Source organism: Vidua macroura, chromosome 7 (assembly GCF_024509145.1).
Source record: "Vidua macroura isolate BioBank_ID:100142 chromosome 7, ASM2450914v1, whole genome shotgun sequence".
In the NCBI taxonomy this organism is placed as follows: Eukaryota; Metazoa; Chordata; class Aves; order Passeriformes; family Viduidae; genus Vidua; species Vidua macroura.
The window spans coordinates 10,816,025-10,841,948 of record NC_071577.1 but is presented as its reverse complement, the minus strand read 5'-3'; the positions used below and the strand labels follow the sequence as shown (position 1 = coordinate 10,841,948).

General features: G+C 45.5%; 2 protein-coding genes across 2 annotated transcripts in view; one reads left to right on the top strand and one right to left on the bottom strand.

Annotated features, from left to right (window-relative positions):
- Window positions 1–13,747, top strand: part of TMEFF2 (transmembrane protein with EGF like and two follistatin like domains 2) — a 125,237-nt gene extending 111,490 nt beyond the window's left edge. Inside the window, exons 8-11 of the mRNA XM_053981736.1 lie at window positions 5,637–5,760; window positions 7,294–7,452; window positions 12,006–12,092; window positions 12,495–13,747. Of these exons, the coding sequence (XP_053837711.1) occupies window positions 5,637–5,760; window positions 7,294–7,452; window positions 12,006–12,092; window positions 12,495–12,591 (467 nt within the window). The 3' untranslated portion in view covers window positions 12,592–13,747. The remainder of the gene's footprint in view (window positions 1–5,636; window positions 5,761–7,293; window positions 7,453–12,005; window positions 12,093–12,494) is intronic.
- The window catches only part of NABP1 (nucleic acid binding protein 1), a 93,525-nt gene continuing 75,707 nt past the window's right edge, over window positions 8,107–25,924 (bottom strand). The window contains exon 7 of the mRNA XM_053981740.1: window positions 8,107–8,174. Within this exon, the coding sequence (XP_053837715.1) occupies window positions 8,122–8,174 (53 nt within the window). The 3' untranslated portion in view covers window positions 8,107–8,121. The remainder of the gene's footprint in view (window positions 8,175–25,924) is intronic.

Sequence of the window (25,924 nt, the reverse complement as noted above, 5' to 3'; positions counted from 1 at the left end):
TGACATTTGGTGTCTCATTTTCCTCTTGCTCTCAGGGAGAGTGGGCTGGTGAGCTCCCTCTTGAGCAGCAGCAAGCACTTCCTTCAGAATTCTCACTCAACGCCCACCCAAACAGCGATTTTCAGGCGAGTTGCTTGCACACATTTTCTTCATTGTGAAGAGGTGCTCTGTAATTGTAAAAGCCAGGTTTCAGGAGAAGGGAATGTGAGGGGTGAAGGTGCTCCTGGGGCTGGCCCTGAGCAGCTGGCAGCAGAGCAGCAGGACAGTTTGCCAAGGACAACATGCCTTGAGCCAGGAGAAATCTCTGTTCTCTCGTCAGAGCTGGGTCTGAGCTGGGATTTATCATGGCAGTTCTTCATTACAAGGGAGGAGAACGCCTGCCTAAAGACTTCATCCCTAAGCTGCTGCGGGATCTTGCTTCCTGTTGGATGCTATTGAAGAGGCGGGGGAAGTACCAGCAAACCTGCTAAAGAAATTCTGCATTTTCAGAGGAAGCAGCACCATTACCATCCTTCTTCTGGACCTTTGAACCATTCCTGCAGATGTTCCTGCCCTGACAAAGTTCCCTTTCATATCCAAAGAGCAGCAGTCGCTGACTCTATGAAGACTGAAGATGAGTAGCATAAATATCCCTAGGCTTATCCACAGGGTTCAGCTTCTCAACCGCAGTCAATCAGCTGAAGCTCTTTCCCAAAATTCAGGGCATCCCTGCCTTTGCTCCACAGGTGGATACTCTCTGGATGTTTGTTTTGATTTCAAACAAGAATTGCACAAGAAGTCTCTTTCATGTAGAGCAGAAGAGCTTTCTTAAGAAAGTTCCCAGTGCTGTGCTCTGCAGCATCTCTTTGGGAGACCTGCCAGGGAGGTACAAGGGGGATATGCTTCCAGAAGTGGTTGAGAATGTTAAAGACATACATTTGACCCCAAAATCCCTTTTTCCCTTCATGTGTCCTCTGATAATGTGATGTGTAAGGAGTCACTACTTCAATATCAGCGAGAGCTTCCATCTGCAAATTTGACTGACCTCAGCAGTATTAAAAGATTAAATTATTATGTAGTCAATTCTCCTTAACCACTTTTTCCAATGAGATAGGTGTCAAAATAGTTTCTGCTGCATATCATTCACTGTCTCATCCCTTCTTTGATGAAATATATGTGTCTATATGTATTTTCAGGCCTTCCCTTGGTGCAGGGATGACTGTACACTAGGTGTTAACATTGTATGTGAGCCAATATTTTCTCATATGGGCATAGCCTAATAGTTATTATTTCCAAAGCTCCAACATTACCTGCTGTACATCAGCCAAAATGCTAACATCAGAATTTATGGGCTGTGTATATTCTACTTTGCTTGCTTGAAATCACCTAGAAAGTCTCACTGATTCACACATGAAGAATGACAGACTTATTAGCCCTGCAGAACTAATTGTTAAGTGCCTGGCAGTCAGTTCTTGAATACAAGAATCCTATTTTTGTCTAGATTTTTATTTTAATTTCTCTAAAGTGAATTGTAGGACCTTATGTCTAGAAAGAATTTTCTGAGCACTCCAGACAGTACTTCATATAATCCTCATCAAGGGCACTAATGGATTTATTCCTTTGTCAGCAGCACTACTGCACATGTTTGGTTGTGGAACAGAAGCTCCACGTTAGCTCAGATGGGAGCTGGGGACCAGTGAGGGCTGCCCAGAGAAGAGTCTGGCTGCCTTGTTTTCATCACTTGCAGAGTCACATCCTGCCACCAGGCAGACTGTTCCAGCTTTTGAATTTCAGCTTTCACTGAAATTGTTACCTGAGAATCTGAAGGTTGTACTTTCAACTTCCAAAGACTGAAGGAAAGCCACATAGCTAAACCAGAAATGAAAATTAAAATGATACAAAATATATTTGAAATCATTCTTCTGCGCCGTCTTGATGAAAGACAGGAACAGGCACGGATATTAAGGAATTTATACAAGATAGTTTTAAATAATTTATTTAACATTTCAGAAGACAATCCATCAGGAAAAGCAAGATTGCTGAATGGGTGGTCAGCCACACTGGATATCTTTTTAGCATCCAGTTTATCCTAGAGAAATAGCTCATCATCTCAGCATCTCCCTGCCATCCACAGAGAGGTTGAAGAGCAAGGGTTCAGCTGAAGACTTTTCCAGTGAAAGATGATAAGCTGTTTCAAACTACACAAAGTAGCATCTGGCCTCCATGCACTTAAAAATAACGTGTTTTGACTAGTGTGTCTTATTTGATAGGCTATCATGTCATGTGCTGGCACTAACAAGGGATGTGAACAATATGAAATGTCATGTTAGGCTAAAGATGAAAAAAATGCTGCAGAAATGCAAAAGATGTTGGCTTCATCAGAGTGACTTTTTTGATCACAAAAGTGCTTCAAGAAAAAGATTCCTGAATACAATTGATCTGGATGGGGAGGATGTATTTCTTTTTTGAAATAAAAAGGACAAGCATTTTGAGAAACGTGGCAGGAATTTCTTTTGTCCAGAGATAGGAGAGACTGATCCAGTCAGTCCAGTTTTTACCTCTAGTCTTTGCAGCTGGCTTCTGCCTCAAATCCTGTCCACCACAAAAAGGTACAAGGTCTTTTCTTCTGGCACAAATAAAACTTGCCCACGTTGTTGCCAATAATAATGCAGCAAGTCTAGTGTGTGAAGAGGAGCTACTGAAGTTAACATTACTGAAACCTGAGTAACTTTGAATTTAGTCTGTGTCATTGCTTTATGCATACAGATCTACTTGTGCATGAAAAAAGTGGGTTTATATTTAGCTTAACTCTCTGTAGGTGTGAGGTTGGTGTGGTAGAGGGGCTCCTTAGTGTAGCTTGACTAGTACAAATTGCATCCAATACTGAATTTATAAATAATCCAAAGTTTTTATAAGGGTGGAAGTCGTGATTTATTTAATTTAGGTTTAATTTTTTTAAGATATGTACAGTTCTTGTTTGCTTCATAACCTCAGCATGGTTTTTATTTCTATCCTCTCTTTTTAGAATCAGTTTATAGTTCTTGTTTCATGCTGATGTAAGCCCTGTGATACATTCATAAGAGTTAGTATCTCATCAACAGCTGGATTGCTGGAAAGTGCTCAGGTCCTTCCAGAAATGGGAGCAGTCAGTTTGAACATGAAGGGACTTTTAGAGCATGCCTGGGTGTCTGGGTCTCTATATCAGAGAGATATCCGAAAAGATGGATTTTGTAGTGAGAAAAATAACCTGTTCTGAGGCAGGGAAATTCTCAGCCTGAACAAAATGATGTTTTTATTGTGGTCTGTACTTAGAGTAAACTAAATGGCAGGTCAAACTAAAAATGTGGTTTTCCCCTGCTCTGCCTTTATATAAATCCCTGACTCTGTTGGAGGAGTCATCAACCAAAATGAGATACAGATAATTTCTTTCTAAGTTTTGTGGGCTCTTCTAAGACAGGCGACAAGTGTTCCTGTATGAAGTGTTTACCCTATGAAGTGTTTATCCTACAAGCTAAGTTTATCCTAGCAAAACTTGGGCCATCTCAGTTTAGATTCAGTAAAGCATTTTCCATCACAACATTATGCTTAGAGGTGTAATTACAAGTTCTGCACCATCCTAGATTTACTTCAAGGTGTGCTAGAGACCTTGTTTAATAAAACATGGTTTCTGCCCAATGCCAGCCCTACAGCCTACACACAGTGAGAGCATCTGCACATCCAGATAGGTCCCTTTCAAGTCCCAAGTGAGTCTGTACTGAAAGTTATAATTTCCCCCCATCTTGAAGTGAGCCTTTAAAAAAAAAAAAATTAAACCAAAGGATTTCATACTGTTTTAATCACACTGCTGGCTGATCTGAGAGAAGAGGGATTCTTGCACTGAGTGGTGGTGCACAGACATGGCAGACATACCTCAGTACCTGAGAAGGAACAATCAGAGATACACACACATATGTGCATGTCCATTGATAGCTGACATATCACACACATTTATTATATTGGGGGAATTTCCAGGGCATAAAGGAACATGCATGAAGTGGTGATAACTTTATGTGTATATTTCACTTGTCGGTAGCCAGTGTCTTAGAGGGTGATAGGTAGCCAAAAATGTTTAGTGCCAGACCAAATGAACCTTGTGTTCCCACCTTTTTCTGGTGGCAAAAATTCCTGAGTAAGCTGTCAAAGGAGGTTATACCATACCTGTAACATGCCTCCTGTCAGCACATCCTGTCTGTGCTGTCCCAGAGACAGCTGTCAGCCCCCAGCCCAAGAATCCTCAGTGCCCCCATGCTCCTGCACTGCATGGTCCCCAACAGCCTCAAACATCCAAAGGTATCCCCATGTAATCAGGGAACAGGGAGAGGCACATGGGCTTATGTGCATTTGAAAAAATGCAATAATGGTCCAGAGTGCAGAGGTCCTGAAAATCCTAAGGATGAAAGAGAAGCTAATGCTGTCAGCAGGGACATAGAGGTTGCCTGGGATTTGCTGGGAGCTGGTCCTCGCCTGTTTTCGCATAAGGGCAATATAACCAACTTTATTAGTGCAAGTGGTTAGAGACTCTTACAGCTCTCCTTGGAGAGCAGCGACAGAAAAGAAATTCATTATGAAAATCTGAATCTTGGATCTGCTGCACACTTTTCCCGGAGGTGGGATAATACCTAAGCATGCCTGCTGCTGGCATGACTGGCTCGGAGGCAGAACACAAATTGCAATTGTTTTATAACACTCGGGGACTTCCTTTGGAAGATAAAAATGCTTCAACTTATCTGCGTGCAAGCTACGTTTCCTCAGACATCCATCATGAGATTTATTCTTCTGTTTTTAATTAATCATGGCTAGAAGACACTATCACATGAAAAGGAGTGTTACCATTTGAGATATCATAAGTATTGGTTAAATGGAGGAATTTGCCAAAGTTACCCAGATTAATTAATACTTTGGTGGTCTATGAAATTCATGTGAGTTTATGGTGGTAACACTCTGTGTTTCAGCCTGTGAAGTCGAGCACATACCTGTTTGAAAGCTAAATGAAGCCTCCATTTTCCTGGCTGCATGAAGGGATTTCCCAGGATTTGCAGTCTCAGTGACTCTTTAACTGCTGCAGAAGTAGGCTCAGAATGCCAGACTAGTTCAAAGTGCTGAGTGCTGTGGGATGTGGAGGAGACCACTGGGCTTTGGGGCAGGGGCGTGTAGCATTGATGATAAACTTCAGCTCTGGATTCCCGCTCTACCTCAGCCATAAAATTGTCTTTCTGTATATGTTGTGTTGAATTAAAAATGCATAATGTATATTACATGCAAATGTCCAGACTCTCTTTCCCAACTTTGTCTTAGTTTGACAAGACAGTCCATAAAGTAAAACAGAAATAACCAGGTATTTTTCATGTGCCTTTCTGTCATCAGATTTTGAATAGTCACGTTATTTCCTCAGGTGTCTCATTTGCTGTAACTTGACAGGAATCATAAAAGACTGAGATAAGCCCTTGCAAATCTCACCAACCTGTTTGAAGGGGCAAACCCTTGCTCTTGCTTCCCATGAGCAACATCTTTCACATCTTGCTCTCTGGTTTTCCTTTCTTTCATTTGTTGAGTTCTTTCCATCACTTCACCTTATCCTACATGGTCAGGTTAATGTTCCCTTTCACCTGTGTTCACAGAGAATGCAAATAAACTGGAAGAAAGTGCAAGAGGGATCTACATCCCTTGTCCAGAGCATTACAACGGCTTCTGCATGCATGGCAAGTGTGAGCACTCCACAAACATGCTGGAACCGTCTTGCAGGTAACCCTTCTCCTGCCAGCAAGGGAAGGCTACACACATGGAAATAATGACTTACAGAAACACTTAATCTGGATCAGCTATGGAAAATAATGGCAACCATGGCCCTTTGTGCTACAAAATCCATCAGACTTAAATTATTCAACAAAGTTCCAAAAGTGTATTGAGTTATGAACAATGTTAACTGACTGTAAAGCCATCCAGTAACCTTCAGTTATATTTAGATGTGTTTTTAAAAGCCATTCACAATGCACTCAGACCTTGCTAGGTGCCCTCCTCAGCCTGAGGGAGAGGAGTGCCACCAGTGTATGTCCCTGCTGGGGCAGGAGTGGTGCTCGTGGGGCAGCTGGCTGGGGCAGAGTTGGCTGCTTCAGCAGGAGGTGATTTTGGAGGAGGTTTGGGCAGGGAGGAGGAATATAGTGAAAGCACTGTAGTGCTCCTGCAGGGAATGCTCCCTGCACAGGTGCAGATATTCTTTCTGAAGTCCACACAGTGGCCAGGTGGCTGGAAAAGGACTATTACACGTGAAGCATCATTTTCCTGGGACACTGGAATGGGAGCACAAAGATACACACCAGACTCTCCCCAGGGCAGAACCTCACACCAGCTTCTCCCAGCTCACACAAGCAGCCAGGACACATTTTGCTCTTTGCAGCTTCTGCATTTTAGGTGCTCCATTCAGCTGAAAAATATCATTTCCTCAAGGTGCTGGCAGCTGTGGGAATGCAGGAGAAGAAAAGGAAGGAAGCAAAAGGCTTAACCCATCGGGGTTAGTGCCCCACTAACACACCTGAGAGGAGCCCAAGCCATCTGTCTCAGTCCCTGACAGTTGCTGCTGCCAGTGACCTGGATTTTCACATCTTGCTTGGGCAATTAAGGGGAAACAGGGCAAGAGCTAAAACTGTAAAAGCACTGCTTGGCCCCAAAATCACAGAGCAGAGTGGAGCTGTCAGGCTGCAGGAGGGGAACTGGTGAGCAGTGCAGCAGGCAGCATTGGGGTGGATGGCTGCAGCATCAATAGAGGGGCTTTTTATAGCAACCAGACAAAATGTAAATGATGTATCCACTTTCAGGAACATCTAATCACATTTCATATGGAGCCTGGATGATTGCTTATCACCTCCTTAGGGGTAATCTGCATAAGGAACCACAGCTCGATGGCTTTTCACCCTCCCCCACCTCCCCAAAGAAAGGGAGAAATCTAAAGTATGTTGTGCCAGGAACTAAATGGGTTCTCATCACAACGTGCAAGTAGTTCCACTTGAAGCCCGTTATGTCTTGGTCCCCTGGGCACTCTCACAGTGTTCTTCACTCTCACAGACCTTTGTGTCACTGAGGACCACAAGTCTTCCCTCTGAGAGGTTGAGCACTAACTGATACTCTCTCTGTGGGAGTCCATTCTGAAAAAAAAAAAAAATCAACAAAAAAACCACATAAGCTTATGCTTCAGCCACTAATTTTTTTTCCAAATACAATTTTTCCAGCATTCGTTAAAAGCATCAGGTATAACAAGGAAAAAAATATTTTTTATTTCAGATGCGATGCCGGCTATACTGGACAACACTGTGAAAAAAAGGACTACAGCGTTTTATATGTGGTTCCAGGTCCAGTACGATTTCAGTATGTCTTAATAGCAGCTGTGATTGGAACCATCCAGATTGCTATCATCTGTGTTGTAGTCCTTTGTATTACAAGGTCAGTATCTCTGGAATTTTACAGTAGAAAGAGAAAATCCTTTTGTTTTTTCTGCAATGTGCACTGATTATACTGATTTCTGCAGTGACACTACTGATAACAAATGCTACTTCATTCACCAACAAACAGAAGATATCATCTGGTCCAGCCAGCCAGTGCTCCTTCATTATTATGACTGAATTATTATTTCCGTCTTAATCAAACTTAGGTAGCAACGGTGCCTACAGCAAGTGAAGTTCTCTATTTTGTATTCAGATGCTTGGACAAATATTGTTCATATAAATAGGGGAAATATAAATACAGCAGCTGGATCAACACTTAATAAAACTAATCATATCTCCATCTGGCTTCCTTAAGGGCCCATTCCCTTAGTCCTAATCAGGCAAAGCACACAGACTTTTAAGCCTGTTTGTAACCCTGCTGATTAAATGATTTCATTAGGCTTGAGTGCATGTTCAAAGGCACTGCGCATGTTTTAGGGTCTTCTATATATGATGTAGTCGGGTTTTTTTTTTTTCTTTAGTGAGGAGAAGAGGGTTGTGTGAATGGAAAAAGCCCCAGGGTAGTTAGCAACACTGATAAATCACTCTTTTAAAAATTATTTTCTTTCTAATATAAAAAAAAAGCTAAGTATCATACCTCCATATAAAATAAAATCTCTACTTTACTTCAGTCGCTAAGTTGTACTACCTGGCTGGAAGACAAGTGTAGAGCATTTGTTCCTGGAAAAGAATAAAAAAAAAAATTTCATAAATCCTTCTCTGGCCTAAAGGCACAAAACAAAACCTTTTTTAGCCAGAGTTCATCACCTGAATGGCAACTACCTAATGAGGCAGTAGATTACAGGAGGTGGTATTCACAGAGGTAATTCAAACAACTAAAAATACAGCGTGTAGTAAGAGAAAGAAAGTGGTGTAGTAACTGATAATGGAATAAATGTGTATTGTTTTGTCGAGTCTAGTTTTGTCACCTTGCTGCAGTGAGCAAAGTACTTTATACTGAAGAATGAAGACAGGGAGCTCTGAGTGATCCAGTACTGTAATGCAAATTACCTGTCACACTGTTTTCATACAGAGACAGTACCTTTTCCCCACACACTTTGTAACCAAGTCAATTTATGATCTTTTGACTTTTTTCTGTAATGCATGTAATTACTGCAGAGCATCCTCCATCCCAGCATAATGATTTGAGATACATTTGCAGAAGTGTGCTCTTAAGTGGCCTAAGAGAAATCCACATGACAAGAGAGCGTTGTGGCAGCATATGCATGAGCAATTGAGTTTTTGAAGTTGTCTGCTTTGGGGAACCTGACTGTACTGGTTTGAACTCCACTCCCTGAATCCTTGAAAGTGCTGAAACCACCTTGCCAGGTTCCTGGGAGAAAGAAGGGAAACTTCACTCAGAGGGCATTGTGGCCAAATTCTTTGCTGCTCATTTCAGTGCAACTTCAGCTAATTAATTAATCAAGCAAGTTTGGTGCACCACATCCATGTGAGCCTCACAAAACTACCATTGTAATCTTCCAGCTATCATTACTGTTGTTGCTCTTAAAATTTTACTTTAAAATCTCTGGTGCAAATCTCTGGGGGTGTCCTCCATTGCTGGAAGGCTCTCGGCAAGTCCTGGTGACTTTTAGGGCTGTTGTGCACAGACACTTTAATCTGAATAAACAGACTGCTGACAGATCAGGTTTGTCCCTGCCCCTTCCTCTGCCTTCTGGGCACTTGGCCCTCCAAGTTGCTACCATTACCATTTCTGTAGCCACACAACCAACAGAGTCAGAGGATGAACTCAACTGAAAATGCAACTAACAGAAGTGATGATGTTTGGGGTTTAAGTGACTCGGTGCTTGGCTACTTGTCACTACTGACAGCAATAAGTTTCTGAGGTGGAGGAGTAGGGAACCAGAGCCCAAGAGGTAAAACAGTGAGGCACAGTCTGCCCAAGGACTTTCAGCTTAGAGATAAGGCAAAAAAAGAAGCAGTGATTAAAGTGAAGGAGAATGGCAAATAATATAGGTATGGCCTAGTGTCATAATGATTCTCAGCAGTTTTCTTTACAGCTTTGCATTTTTAGTGCTTCCCTAATGTTTAGTCACAGCAGCTTATTTATGTGAAGAAATAACTTGATTAAAAATGAATGCGTAACGTGTTTTACCTGCTATGAATCACATTGTGAGTAACTCGAACTCGCGAGCAAAGCTTCAGTGGGGGGAGGGAGGGAGGGCAGCGTGTGCTCCAGTACTTGGTTTACATCGATGTAACTGCTGTGTTCATAAAAGAATGCACCCCACACACAGTGCACTACAAAGGACTTTTGATTAAACAGTTAAAGACCAAGGAAAACCTATCACTCATTTTTAGCAGATGATTAAGTCTCAAAAGCTGGTTAAATGCCAGTGCTCCCCTTAAGAACCCCTGCTGCACTTCAGATACAACCCACCTGTAAATGCAGTGGCATTGTGTGTAAGCAGCCTGGGGCCTTCCAAAGCTCCCAGCCATGGGTAATGTACAATTGAAACATGGGCATTTTTGGTTTAAAGATGCTTTTTCATCATCTTAATTGGAGTAATCTCTACATTTGAATTGATTTCTCTCGAGCTTGAAGTGACTATGTAGCTACTGTCAGTGTTGGTTTGGGGAAAGTGCCTATGAGATGTTCATCTCCTTGCTTCCAGTTGGAGCAGTTGGTATCCACCATGCACAGCTGCATCCCCTGGGATTGCTGAGCATCCTCATCATCCCCCAGCCACCTGGCTCCTCCACATTTCATAGAAAATCAGTCTGGTTGTGCCCACTGTGCCCTGGTTCCCTAACCCTACTTCACATGGCTGAGTGCTAGGGCAAAGCAGGGCTGTAAATCCAGATACTGGGGCTGTCTCAGCCCATGGAAGTGGCACTGGCCATGTCCTGCAGAGCACCACGAGGCCCCGCTGTGCCGGCCGGGCAGGAGAGGCCATGCGGGGACAGTGCCTGAGGACTCTCGGTGTGCCCGTGATGCACGGGGAGCCAGCCCTGTGCCTGCCAGCAGCGGCTCCCTGACTCACTCCCGAAGCTTGACGGCCTTCCCAGGGAACTCACAGTGAATAATGAGTTCGTCATGAGCTCGCAGACCGGCTGAAATCTGCCTCCGTTCCGTAATGAAAGCTCTGCCGTGACCCCTGAGAGCGCAGGAGATGCAGCCTGGTTTTTCCTGGAGTATTGATAGCAGCCTACTTCACTGCTTCCCAGGAAGGAACGAGGCAAAATATAGCCCACAGCCATACAGCTTCTCATGAGGGGGTGGTCCTGGTGGCTTAAAAGTGAGGCAAGTCAGGACAGTCTGACCCATATTTTGCTCGACACTTACATAATTGTATTCCAGCATTTTTTCAAAATGCTTCCCAAGTTCTCATACTCTTGTTTAGCCTTTCAGTTGACGTCACAAAACTATAACATCACTCCCATTCAACAGCGGGGGGAAAAAATGACCTTTTTTATTTTATTTCACTCTGTTCTGCTCTTAGTTATTTGACACAGAGCTGCAGGCAACTGCTTTAAGCTCTCACTGCACTGAGGGGGGTCTCCCCAGTGCATAACCCATAGGGTTCCACCTAGTGCTGCTGAAAGCCCTCCTGTAACAGAAGAACAAGTCAGCCCCATACAAAGGGATGTTTTTTCTCATGTCAGTGTCATCTGGAGTATTGTGGGGCCTCTTCTCATGGCACTCCAAGAGAGTGTTTCAGTGTCTGTTGTGCAGCTGCCCACAGTTTTTACCACAACCACCCTTGGCTTTCAGCTGATTAGAGCATCCTGTGGCCTCCACCTGGGATTAAACTTCTCCATGCTTTCTGCCTGAGGGTGCCTTTCCGTGAGAGGAAGCCAGAAACACACCACCAGCTTTCCATTAGGGAGAAATGTAGCATCCCCTCAGCAGGTGCTGCTGCAGGTGAAAGGCTGAAACATGCCCTTACTAAGGAACACTGGAGGTCCTGAGACACAAGGGGTTTGCCCCTGCAGCTGTCCAAAGGAATATCAGATTTGGGGCTTTCCAGAACAAACGCTTTCCTTACCAAGCCAAGCAGCCGTGGCACGGTGCAGGCACGGTGTTTGCTCATGGGCTGAGCATGGAGCATTTCCATGGAGACCCGGGGGCTGCAGACACTTAGGGCCTTGGAAAGGCAGCCACTGTGTAAGCACCTCACAGACCTGGGGCGCTGGCCAGGTGAGCATGGGATCATCGTGGATCTTCCACCCGCACCTCGCTCAAAATAAACCCTGAACAAAGCTGAACAACGCGGTGCAGCTGGGATCATTGCAGTGCAGAGTGTCCAGGGTTCAGGAATCCAAACATCTCCCTTGCCATAATTTTGTTCACAGTATGTGTTTGGGGATGTGGTGGCTTTTTTTTTTTTGTGGTGCCATTGCCATTAGCCAGCTGGTTTCATTTCATTGAGGAGGAAGGCACTGAGGGCTGGAGGATGCCCCTCTCGCCCTCGCGTCCCTGCTGCCCCCGCCACCTCTCGAGCAGATGTGTTGCTAAGAGCCGTGTATTCTCACAACTCTCTTTTCCAGGAAATGTCCCAGGAGCAACAGAATCCACAGACAGAAGCAAAACACAGGGCACTACAGTTCAGACAACACAACAAGAGCATCGACAAGGTTAATTTAAAGAGCGCATGTTTCCACAATGGCAAAACTAACTGCAGAGAGCTTGGACTACAAAATACAGTATTATAGACAAAAGATTAAGACAAGATCTACACATGTTGCCTTGCATTTGTGGTAATCTACACCAATGAGAACATGTACTACAGCTATATTTGATTATGTATGGATATATTTGAAATAGTATACATTGTCTTGATGTTTTTCTGTAATGTAAATAAACTATTTATATCACACAATATAGTTTTTTCTTTTTCATGTATTTGTTATATATAATAAATACTCAGTGATGAGAAAAAAATTGCCTTTCTTAAATTTGCTGTATCTCATAGCTGTGTATAGTCTTGGGATATTGTGTATGGACACTAACAAGTCTCTTTTTTTTTCTTTTTCCAGTTCTAGTGGCAATTTTGAGTCTACTGAACTCAGTAGTAGGGTTTTGAGTTGGTCCAAGATCAGCGACAATTATGGATGTGGGAAAGGTGAAGAATAATTTAACCTACATTGAGAAGGGATAAAATATTTCAGATCCGGAGTCAACTACATTTCATCAGCCTTCTTCTCCCATGCCATCTATCTTTATTCTCCCATAGCTTAGGAAGTCTTTGCCTTCTAAATTAAGTCCTAACCGAAGGGGAAATGGAAATTCTCGGTGACCGCAATGAGAGTGTCGCGGGTAGCATTTCCATTTGGGATGGAATTAGGTGTCTGTCAGGGTGAACCCTACAAGAACACTTGGCAGAATCTCCAACTCTGGTCACTGGAGTGAGTGAAAATTGCTTCTCACTCTTGATTGAAAATTATTAGGTTAAAAAAGTTAATAACATAATAACAGCTGAAATGCCAGTCCCATTTGCACCTTGTGAACATGCTGATATAATTTATTTTTTCAAAGAGAAGGTGAAAAACACTCAGAAAATACCTTATGAATAACTTTATGGGTGACCCTACTCCATTAAATGTAATGAACCCAAATGTTGGTTATACCTCAGGAAAATAAGGGCATGTGTTTTGTCACATCCACAAGATGGACAAGATGCAAAGTTATTTCTGTGATAGCTGAAACTCTCCAAAGCACAGCCTCTCGAGAAGGTAATTCTGCTCTAGTTTGTGCTGTGAATTTTGAAGACAGCAGAGTGAGACTGCAGGGCAGAGTGGGGTAATGTCACTGCTGCTGCTGGATAACATTCTCTGCACTGAGTGCCCGAGCTCTAGTCCCACTGAGTAGCAGAACTGAACTAAAGAGCCCTTGTAACAGCAGTCACTGTGCTGCTCCTCTCCAAAGAGACTGCCCAGGCAGAACGTACCCAAGACAAGAGTTAGGAGTATTTCTCACTGTCATCACCATGTCAGAGTCACACCTGGGGTTACCTGGGATGATGTCTCATGAGTGTGTTTCCATTTCCTGCTTCAGCATCCATCTGGTCACTCACAGCAGTCACCACCAACCCCACCAGTGACAGCCCACCCAGCCTGGCCTTCAGACACGGGTGCAGCGATACTTCTACTCTAACATGACTTTTGGTCTTCCCCTCCCTACCCCAGCCTGCTTTAAAGTGAATCCATTGCATGATGTTCACACGGTCTCAGTTTTTGTCTTGTTCTGGGTTTCTTGGCTTTTTAAAGGTAATAAAAGGTGATTGGCAAGAGATGCTTCCAGACACCTGGTCTGTGCTGATTGATGGGAGTGGGAGTGGTGCTTGCACAGGCAGAGGGGCAGATGATGGCACAGGGCAGCTCTCTGGCAGTGGGATGCTTGCCCTGCAAGGACCTTGTGCTTCCTGGTACTGTAGGCTGGGCCAAGGCAGGGGAGAGGGCTGTCCCGCAACCCCCTGCTCCTCAGCCCTTGCCCCAGCTCTCCAGTCTTGGAGCCTTGTTTTCGGATTGGAAGAGTGATAGAGTGGGGCAGGAGTGCACAGCAGAGGCTGAGAGCAGATGTGATCCTGGCTGGCTGCACCACAGGGACGTTTCCAGGCTCAAACCCACTGCAAGATACTCCTCTCTGTCCCAGTCCTTGCAGGCTTTGTGTCCCACGCTCAGGCTCAGCCAGGGTGGTCTGACAAGGAGCGCAGGCCAGGCACGGCAGCACTGCACTGTACAGGTTTGGCAGCACAAGACCCCCTCTAGGGAGACTTTGCAAGCTCTGGTAACTCATGGCCAAGTGGCATTACAGTGTCCCTCCTGAGACCCCTCCATTGCTACACCTGACACAGCAATGGCAGCGAGCTCCTCTGCAGGAGGAGCACTTCAGCAGCAGGTTGAGGATTAGGCTGAAAGAGGCGAACGTAGCTCTAACCTGCAGACACTCTCCTTTGTACTTTGTGTTCTGAGTGAAGAGTTGGATTCTAACAGCATCAAAACCACATATTTTGAGCCAATTCCAAATGTCAGTCCCCCCACTGAGACAATCAGGTCTGGATTGTTTATGTCGGTTGCTTACATTAGATACAAAAATCAAACATTAGCACATACACATTGCCATGGAGCTATAGCAATAAACCTAATTTAAAAAGGCAAGGTTTGGCCTGGACAAAAATATCACACCATCACTTAGGAGTGAAAATAGGAGTCCAACACACTATCTCCAAACTTCTCAACCTTATGAGCCTGGCTTTTACGGAGCAGTGGCACATTTAATCCCCAAACAGCGTTTGCCAGATGTCATTAGCTGCATCCCCAGCTGCAGGGCCTGTCACAAAGCCTCACACCTCCCCAGCAAGGCCAGCGTTTAAATACCTGCTGCAGACAGGAGGGCAGAGAGGGGAAAGGGATTTTCTTTTCAACACATGGGGCAGGTCCCACCTCTTTCGGTTTATCAAACTTAACTTCAACATGCTGGCATGGGCACACAGTCTGACAGTAACGGTGTCTTGGGGCTGTACGTACAGGAACGGAGATTTCTACCAAAGACATTTGCAGAAACTACAAAACACAGCAAATTTGGAGGTGTGGATTTTTCCTTTTCTGAAGGTCTGGAAAATGTGTGTTTGTTAGACCCCTATGCTGGCCAGAACTCGAGACGTGGCAATGTCTGTGCAGTTTAACAGAAGATGCAGGGAGGTGGGCTGGGCACATAAAAACCCAGCCAGGCAAAGCCATGGCAATGAGAATTGTGCCATGCACCAAGGCAGAGCCCAGCTCCTCTTCTTGGAGTCACACAGAGGGGTGAAAATGTGTTGCTGTTTGTCCTCTTCTCAGTGCACACTTCAGCAGCACTGAGCACAGAGCAAGGTCCCTTGTGATGCCCGTGGAGATAGACTCAGTCCTTGGGGAGGGCAGTAATTCATCTCTTTGGGCTGTTTCATAGGCTTTTTTTTCATGGCACAATGACAACTGCAAATAACCTCAACTACCAGCATTCACCTACTTTAAAAACCACACTAAATAACCAAATGTGCAAAAACCACTGAAAATACCAGTATTCCACATTCAATGTGATGGCTTTGGGGCAGCACACATGGCCCAACAGCCTGGAATCACTTCCTGGCTGTTGTTTTACCACAAGCCTCACTGAAAGGTATAAAAGGTAAAACTAAGAGGTAGAAACAGGACTGTTGGCACACCCATTCCCTAAGGATCAGCCTGTAACATTCCTGGAGCAAGAAACCATGTCCTTATTTTGTATGTGATGCATTTACCACAACAGCATCCTGACCTCAGTCCTCAAAATAAAGCCAGGCATGCTATCGGCAGAGCCCCTCACCCTCCCCAGCCTGGGATGGTCAGATGGCTCCCACACCTTTGTGCCTTCGGATGCTGGGCTGGATCCCAGCCCATAGGGAACTGACCTGCAGCTACCACCCTGACTGACTGCAGCAGTGGGGCCTTGTGGAGGCATGTGTGACACACACCTCACCTTTGCCCACCCCAAATGCTGCATCACAGGACAGGCACAGCCCCATGCCTCACCATCGTGGTGCTTCTCCTTAAAGTCTGATTAGATGTTCATTATCAGTCCCTTTCATCCAAAGATAATAAGACATGATTTACAGAACATTATCATTACAAAACTGTTATAATTAATGAAGGCATGCTGGACACCCTATTCTAACTGCTTAGAATAGGTGTGTTCCTGCTCCCTCAGGGTGTCACCAGCACGGGCAGCTCTGGTTTTGCAGAGGTTCTCTGTGCCAGCCGTGCTGGTGGCAGGGATGCCCAGGTGTGTCCCGTGCACAGGTTAACCGAGCGGGCGCGGTGGGCGCGGGTGCCGTCTATCGCTGCCTCCTATTTTCCAGAAGCAGCCCTCAAAAAAGCCTCATCTTCAAAGAGCTCTCTAAAGCTTCTTTGAAAACAAAATGATTAAAGGCTATCTTCCCTCTCATCCAACATCAGACACATCGCACGCCGCATCCTTGCTTTCACCCCTGATTATGCATGCAGCTTTTCCCAGCTCCAGTTTTGCGTCGGCATGGAAGTTACGGCCCCGAATTAAAAGCGAGGTTCATTACTGCACATCAAAGCCGGCGCTGTGCCTCGGCCAGCCTGGCCCTTTCTTTAATTTATGGGTGCATGGCCAGGCTGCAGCTCTGCTTGGAAGGTGTCTGCAGCCCCCACAGGTTTGTAAGGCAAGGTGAGGGTGTCTAGCGCTGTTGGTGGGGCTTTTCCAGAATTATCAACAACCTCAGCTGAACTTGAAGGGAGATGGAGAAACACAGGGCCATTCCACATGAAGTTAGACTAATTTAAAACTATTCTTATTAATGATATAAATAATACAATTATTTTAGCAGTATTTCTGGTCTCGACAGGCCACAGCCTGGCTGATGGAGCCTCTTACACTATGCTCTCTCTGACATGGAAGCAAAATCTCATTTTTTTGCCCCCCACACACACAGAGCATCTGGGATGCTGCACTCTGACAGTGCCACCAATGCAGCCTCTGCTGGCACCTGCAAGCAGGAGGGGCAGGGGGACAGGAGAGACACAAGGAACAGGCATAGCAGCTCCTACTCTGCCAGCCCTTGGGCTGATGCTTTGCTTTCAAATGCTTGTCATATTAGGCGAGCTTAATTTATTTTAGTTTCAGTTTAATTAACAGTTTTGTCACAGCAGGAGGGCTGTTAAAAACAGAGATGCATGTAAAAAGAAAAAAAAAAATAGGCAGGATTTTTGTCAACTTTTCATTTTCTTTTTTTTATTTGCCGTATTGAATGCGAGCCACAAGGCAGTAAAATATTCCGCAGTCTCACACAGCAGCAGCCAAGCTGCAGAATAAAAAAAAGCATGTGAGGAATCCGCTCTATAATGCTAACGAGGTGGCACCCGCCACCACCGCTTTGTCCATAAAATGGGAGGCCTTTTTCACTCAGTTCAGGGAGCACGGACACCCAGGGAGGAGCCTTGGGGTCAGTCCCTCTCCCATTTGACTTTCCCAGGGCTGTGGGAGCCGTGGTCCAGCGCTGGGGGTGTCACCCCGGCAGTGCCCCAGCCCCAGGGACACGGAGGTGGCCGCAGCCAGTGCCACCCGCTCTGCGGGCACTGCAGTGCCTTCACCTCCCGCCGCCCCTGCCCCAAGTAAGAAAATGTAGTAACGCCTCATAAACTTGCCACGAGAGAAGCTTTAAAAGGGGCTTGGTTTACGTGGGGTCACTGGGAAAAGAGGTGTAGTTATTCAGGGTAAGATCCGGGCTCGAAAAGCAAACGCGGGCGACAGCCCATCATCAGCCCCGACGGCAGCGCTGGCTTTGCGGCGGAGCTTTCAGCCGAGCAGGGATGAGCACAGAGGTGAGGCAGAGCCGTGTAATGTGACCTGAATTAGCGGCTATAGATAGTGCTTCCCGCATGTTTTACATTTTCAAATAAAAAGGATCTTCTTGTTTAATGGTTAATAAAAATGATTAGTGCTCCCAGGGCATGGATCCTGACAGATGCAAAGTGTGCTGGAGAGACCAGCTACAAGACACAAGAGAAGACAAAACTGATGATTTTATTTTTTTTTTCTCCTGTGGAGTACATCACCACCAGCATTTGCAAGTTAATTTGTAATATAATTATATGTTGCTTCTGTCACAGAAGCGCAGCACGTGTGTGGGGCCAGCGGCCTGCCAGTGGCAGCACTGCTGCAGGGAGGAGCAGCCGGGAGCTGAGGGGCTCTGTGTGTGTGTACACACAGGTATGGACAGGCTGGGATGTATAAATACATGTATGGACACGTATATGCACCTGTGTGTGTGTGTTCACACACGTACCCCTATACACAGGGGTATGCCTACGTACTCATACATCTAATAAATACACATGCACATACAAAACCACAATTTTATATAGAAAAATAAAATTATGTTTGTGTGATGGATACTGTAGAGAAGAGCCAGCTGACTGCCCTGCACTATTTCCTGCATCAAAGCCACAAAGAATGACAGGGCAGAAGAGCTGTACCCTGCCAAGCTCCCTGTGCAGCTCCCAGCTTCCTAACAAAACCAAAACCTGCCATGCCAGCCTCATGGCAGCATTACACCCTCACTCTGAAAGCTGGGTTGACTTTTTTCCTTTAATTAATTTATTATTATTATTATTATTTCTTTTCATGGCATGCCATGTAGAAGATTATGGTCAGTAATAGTTCTCCAAGAAATAAAGTCTATGAAAGTAATTGTTAGGAACAAGCTGCAATAGCAAATTGCTGAGTGGTTGCCATAGTGCAGCAGCACAATTTGAGATTTAATATCATTACTAATGATATTTACTTGGCCTGCAGGAGAGAGTGAGACTTGTGCTCTCTAAATGTCATTTGACTGCTAATATGTCAGCGTGCACACCCAGCCCGGCCGTGGGGAGGGACCTGCAGTGGCCAGGGCCAGCACTGCCCGCAGGCAGTGATGCTGTGCTGGTGGCCCCTGCCCAGCCTGTGCCAAGGAGCCCCATGTGACAGGGATGGGGAACCCCAAAGGGCAAACGTGTAGCAGCAGTGCTGGGGCTCAGCTCCTCCCTGGGACACCCAAAACCAGCCCCAGTCTCCTGCTTACTGATCTCTTTTGGCTCATCCACACAGAGTGCGAGCTCAGGCTTCCTCTCCTGTTGGGCTTCTCCATGGGAGGGGCAGACATTGCCTTGCTGTAAAGTGAGCCATTTAGCTTATTAAACGCTGTTAAGGGTGCCCTGAGGTCTGTGCACATGTGGGACCATCATGAGGGAATCATTATTATTATTGTTCTTATTAGTCATAGTCATTTTCCCAGCAATAAGGCTCATGTCCAGATGTCTTCCCATCCATTGCTTAAATTTTCTGAGGCCAACACAAAACTGTTGTGAAGATGGACTAGTCCAAGTCCCGCTTCAAACAGTGCAGGAGCAGAACATCCATGCAAAAATAAATATGTGTGTTTTTAAATTAAAAGACAAATGAAAGAAAGGGTCATAGTTGGCTAAAAATGAATTGCGCAGCACGTAAAAGAGAAAACAGATTAGACAAGATAACGTTTTAGTTTAAGTGTTCCATCATTATTAATTCATTTGGTGCTCTTTATGATAATACCAATCATTTGGAATTCATTTGGTGTTTATGTGGATGTCATCTCAACTCCTGCAGAAATTCCAAAGTAATTCAGCATTAATGTGCTATTAAAAATTGTTACCAGCCACTACCTTCATTACTTCACCAGCACAGCCTAATCTTTCTTCTCTCATTCTCTAAATTCAAATTCCAGTGTTTATTTTGCTTTTATCTTTATTAGGGTTCTAAAACGTAATGCTTCTATTTAAAAATTCTCCTTGTGCTACATAAGCATTGTCTCTTTTTTGACAGCATCAAAATTATGCAAATAAAAGAGGGGCGATTCTTCATTTTATTGCTGGCACGTGACTGAGATGCAACCAAAGAGGCTTCAGCTTATAATTTACAAGAGTCAATTTACCAGGCTGGTACTTGTGTGTGCAGCAGATAACAGCGAACCAAATGTGGATGAAATAACACCTGTCCCATGTGGAGGTCTCTGAGTTTGGGCACTGCAGGTGCCTCAGGGGAAGGGATGTGGCTGCCACAGCCCTCCCAAGGGTGCAAGGTCCCCAGGAGGGACCGAGCTGCCACTCGGTGGCACTGGTGACCCTTTTCTGCACTCACCCCACCACTGGAGCATCCCTCTGCTTCCAGCTGGGAACAGTGGGGTGGCAGCTGTCAAAATGGATGTTCTAGGTCCAAGCCCCAGCAGCAGAGGAAAAAAGGCTGCACTTTCATGTAGCTTTAACAAAACAAAATAAAGGAGATTAAATGCAAAACCCTTACATTAAAGGAATATCAATTAGCTTTTATAGTCAGAAACCTGATGGTTAGAAGCTGTCAGATTGCTGAGAAAATAAAAAAGAAAATCCCAAGGCTGGAGTCAGCCCCTAGCTGTGCCTATCTTGTTGTGCAGCTCCATAATTATATGATCCACACTACTTTTTCCCCCTGGATATCTGCTTCTTTGGACCACACACATATAATGGCACACTGGGGCAGAGGAAAGTCTGGGCTTGGCAGCTCTCAACTCCAGCATCCACAACTGGAGTGTTGACCTTGCCACCAAACACTCTTCCCTTAACGCTGTTTCTTAGCAAATATTACTTGTCTGCAACCACAGACTGCCCCAGCCAGTGAGCAAAGGCGCAGGGGCAGGGATTCTCAGTGCTCCATAGCCCCGAGGGAGCAGGGAACACAGCACACAGCTGGCCACCAAGCACTCTGAGCACGGTTTTCATGGAGAGCAGACCCAAAGTCCCCTGGGTGACAGGCAGGGCCACCAGCAGGGCCAGGTCAGTACCCAGGTGGGAGAAGGGGAACAGCCAAGGCTGGTCACACCACAGCTGACACTAAGCAGCCCTGGTGCTCACCTGGCTGTGGAATAGGGAGGTGACACCCCCATCCCACAGCATGGCCTGGTCCCAGCTGAGCATCCCCTGCCACTCACACAACCACAGAGCACAGATTTACAAGGAGAATAAAGCCTGTTGCAGAGGAATTTTCCACTTAATCAGAACCCTGCGAAGGATATGAATGCTTATAGGTTAAAGGAACCTGGCAGCTCTAACTTGCCTGTCATGTCTTTAAGGATTGCCATTAAGTCATAAACGTGACAAAGATTAAAGAGTTTATTAATGTTATTAGAGAGTTGAGATAAAACGCTATGCCTTGCAGGGTCTCTCTCCCTCTCTCACTATTTAATGAAAACATTTTCATCACTTTCTGAATCCATTATACCAAATATTCATTTCAGGAGTCCTAAGATGATTTTACTTTAATTAGAAAAGATGTGGCAACCACCTGAAAGTAATACAGTTAAAGTACTTTGCCATAGCTCCCCTTCTCACTGCTGCCATCAGATGAGTTTCCTCAGCCTTGCCATGGCAGGAGAGTGGGCCCAGGTGAGTGAAGGAGCACAGGGAAGTTCTGTGGCATGGCAAGACCATCAGGCCAGCCCCTCCTGGACATCCTGAGAGCCAGCAGCACCTCAGCCCAGGCCTTGCAAATGGCTCTGTGCATGTCCAAAGTCACCACCAAGCTTATGGGGTGAGGAGAGACACTGCATCCACAGGTAGGACCAGGGGTACATCCCTGGGGAGCAAGCAAGGGGTGGGAGCATCTTCTGCAGGCACAGGAAATAAACTGAGGTGCTGGCTGGTGGAGCAAAGAAGTGAAGGAAAAGAAGCTCAAGAAGATGAAAAAGGGAGTTTGTGATGGCCCATGAAAGGAGCCCCATCCTCTGCAAATCTCTGGGAACTAGAAGAAGACAGGCAGCAAAAGCCTTTCTTGATGTGGGTGCTTGACTTGGGTTGATGTTATACCATGGCTGAGTTTTAATTCATGGTTACAGCAGGTCCAGTCTTTTGCTGATAAAGACTGGAAATCAAAGCAGCACTGGGACAGTTATATGTTTCTGTGTGAGCCTTCCCTTCCAGCTCAAGACTTTGTAACTGTATTTGTAATGCAAGGAGCTCACAGATGTCCCTCCTTTTTAAACTTTCCAAGTAACCCAATTTAATTTGTTAATTTATTCTGTAACCTGATTTACTGTTAATTTATTTTGGTGAGTAAGATATCCCAGCTTTAAGTTCCAATTAAATAAAGGGGAGGGCTTAATGCTTTTGCTGCACAATATCTTCATGCCACACCGTATTCCATTTTAACACCACGCTGAAGCATTGCCAAAGTTTATTGCCACTAACTAATACAAATCCACACATCTGCAAATTAATGTCATGCACACAGCAGATTGCTCCTTGCAAACTACCTTTAAGAGGGCAGTATTGGCTATAGCAAGCATCACTTGTTGCTTAGCAACAGCCATAGCATCACTTGGGGCAGGCCTATCCTAAACAGGAATGTAAAGCCCAGGGATGTGGCAGTTGCTGCTCACCCTGGTTAATAGATCCAGGATTTGCTATTTTATTTTATTTTTTTTAGGTGTGTTTCATTTTAGGGATGCTAAAAACAATAAAATAATCCTCAGCCATTAAACTGACTTTAAGTAGCAACCCCAAAGCTTGCTGTCCCATTCTGATCATGCTGGCAGTGCCAGCCCAAGTCAGCATGAGCACAAACTGCTCAGGTTGTGCTACACTGCTGCCAGCTCAGCATTCTGCACCGGAGACTTTTAAAAAATTTACACACAGTTTGTTGCAATCAACTCAAGACAACAAGAGGGAAATCAGATTGTATTAAAACCATCCTGAGGGTATCCTGAGGCTCTTCTGAGTCTTCCTGAAGCCCAGGGAAGCCCCTAGAGCCAGAAACTGTCAGCTCTCACCTCCACTCTTACAACCAGCCCCTGCTGTGACAAATGACCTTTGAGTGGTGCGTGCATCCCTGCACCCACCCACTGTCCATCCATCCATCCATCCGTCTGTCCATCTGCATTGCTGTGCCTCCCCCAGCTCCTCCCCTGGGTGGCTCTGCCTGCCAAGCAGCTCTCTCCCCATGCTGCTCCTGCCTGCCCTCTGCCAGCTGTGGGTGCCAGCCAGCTGCTGCCCTGGGCCAAAAAAGTGGCAAGTAAATAATCTAACAGCATCCATTAGCCCTGCCTTGGACAGCCCGAGCAGAGGGCCCCACAGGCTCAGGCCCAGGTTTTTAAAGCCATTATGGCGTGACTGTAGGCACGGCTTATTCACAAAAGATGAATGCAGGGTTTGCAATCAAGGGGAAATTAGCATCTCCGCCAGCAGAGAGGGTGAAGATGCGAGCCAGCCAGCACTGCCAACAACCTTGATTCTGTTTTTGGCAAAGCTGGCTGGCTTGGCAAACACAATGGTAATGAGATAAACTGAAATACCAGGCAACAGGGCCACTCTTTGAAGTAACTATCCTCCAGGGCAACAAGGAACAAAACAAAAAGGTTTTTAGAGACATGGTTTGGATGCACAGGGAACATTATTTGCATTCCTGAAGTCTGCCCTCGGTTTGCAAGGCTTAGGTGTGCTGATGCCAAGCAGCCAGAGCAAGGGCAGGAAAGCCCGAGCAGCAGGTACAGTAACAAGGCAGGACAGAGAGAAGGGGAGCCCTGCAAGGAGCTTGGCAATGGAGCTCAAGCCCTTATTCCTCCTGAGAAATGCCCGTTGGGGTGGCCACACCCATCCCAGGGCACTGAGATGCTGTGTTTCAAGCATTTAACTTTCAGAAATGCATATCTATGTAAGAGGACTAGAGACAAGATGAAGGATTAAATAATGCCCTGTCAAACCCCTCAGTCAGGAAGTACAGGTAAGCAGCGAGTGGGATTTCATCTGGCAGGATCTGCAATGTCATGGACACAGGAGAAGGAGCAAAAGGCAAGGAAAGGGTAATACATGGCACAAAGTGCTCCCTTGGGCTGTTTATGACTAAGTAAGGTAAGATGCTGGCTTTTCCCTATGGGGACACTTGAGTCTAGTCTAAATTTTAGACCTTAAAATTATTTTCCAATTAACACATTGACACCACCAGCTCCCTGTGCACAATGGGCCATGAGGCACAGGTTTTAGGAGAGACCACTCACTGCCTGGGCAGGCAGGAGGGATGGTGAACACATCCCCAGCTCAGATGGAGGGGACAGGCTGGGCAGGGTGCAGGACATGGCCTGCAGCTCCTGGCTTCCCCTGCAGACAGCAGGGCCTGTGTCCATACTCCTCAAGCACTTAGGAATTTAAATATTTTTTAAAGTAATTACAAAGGCTAAACAGGTGAAAGCTCTATTTTTTTTTTTGCCCACAATCATGAGGAGGAGGGAGCCACCGGCCCAATTAGCCCAGTCATAGACTCACAGTATGGTTTGAGTTGGAAGGGACCTTCTAAAGGTCATCAAGTTGATGACCCCCCCTCCAATGAGCAGGAACCTCCTCAGCTAGACCAGACTCCTCAGAGGCCAGTCCAGACTGGCCTTGAATGTTTTCAGGGATTTCTGCTGGACCTTAGAAACCTTTCCTTCTAACACAGAGAAGAACCAGATGGTGAAGCCTAGGTGTATTCTCCAAATCCCTTTAAAAAAAACCCAACATTTTTAAGAAAGATTGTGCAGGAACACCTCCAGGGGGCTAGCCCAAGGCTCCTGCCCAGGCTGGATCCCTGCAAATGGTGATTTTGGAAAGAAAAACTCTATTCTATCAAAAGTGCCACGTTTTCCTCTGCACCAAAAATAGTCCCTCTTAGAGCAGAGCCAACTGAGGCAAAAATGTTTATTACATAGGAGAATTGTAAGAGAGAAGCGCCTGAATCGGAACAAAATGTAAAAGAGGGGAAACAAATGTAAAAAGCTCTATAAAAGTTTTAATGGATCCTTTCAGATGTGGAGTGGCATTTTAATGTGATACTTAAAATTATTTCTCTTTTTTTTTTTCTCTTCAGCTCTTAGGCAGACCATTAATCTGAGGGGCTTTTTCTGCCTGCAGAGGAGTAATGCTTCAAAGAAGGCACCTACCAGATGCTGGCTGGTGGGCAAAGCACAGATGGGGTGGGAAAAGTCAGAGCCCTGGGCTTTGCAGCACGGGGAGGATGGTGTCCCAAATGCCATGCACCCACTGAGACCCCAGAGCACCCGAGCCCGTGGGAGCCTTGCTGCAGGTGTGGTGTGGAGGGACAAAGAGCCAGCACAAAATGGAGTGGGAACATCTCCTGCTGCTTACACATGCACACAGATACAGCAAGGCAGCCCTTGCTAGATGCTTCTTCTTTCCTTGTGCCAAGGAACTACTTTTAGGATTTGGCTCCAGCCTATGCACTTCCAGCACCTTAAAAGTCTCAAACTCTGTGCTTAAATATCTTTGGCCTATTGCTGACCTTTCTGAGTCCCGGGGAACAGCTATTTCTTCTTGCTGATGCAGATGCAGGAAATTCTTAACTAAATCCTAACTGAAAGCCAGAAAAGCAGATAAGCAGGCTAATCCCATCAGACCCTAGGCTCCCTGGGACTGCAGGTCGAGCCCTTCTCTGCAGCCCAGCTCAGCAGTTTGCTCACCCCTCTCTTGGCTGCACTGTGTGTGCCTCTCCAGGGCTGGGAAGGAAAGCATCCCCACTTTCCAAGGTGGGAAATATTTTGCTGCCCTAAATTGATTTGCTGACATTTGTGGTGCATGAAGCCAGTCTCTGGCTACTGCTCCCTTCACAACAGACCTTGCAGAAGTCTGTGGAAAATGTATTCAAAGGAACACACGTGGTTCATGTGGTGGGGTTTGTGTGTATTTTTTAGGTTCTGGGTGCATAAAAAGCCCTCCCCTCCTCAAAATCCAAATTATCACCACAAATATGTGATAATATTCCATCAGGAATAGCCATGATTTTTAAAGATATGTTTCTAATAGTTAATAGGGGCAAATAGATTCAAATGCAAAAAGTATCCATTTTGATGCCTTCAGAGACTCTACTCTGATCAAATGGAAATCAA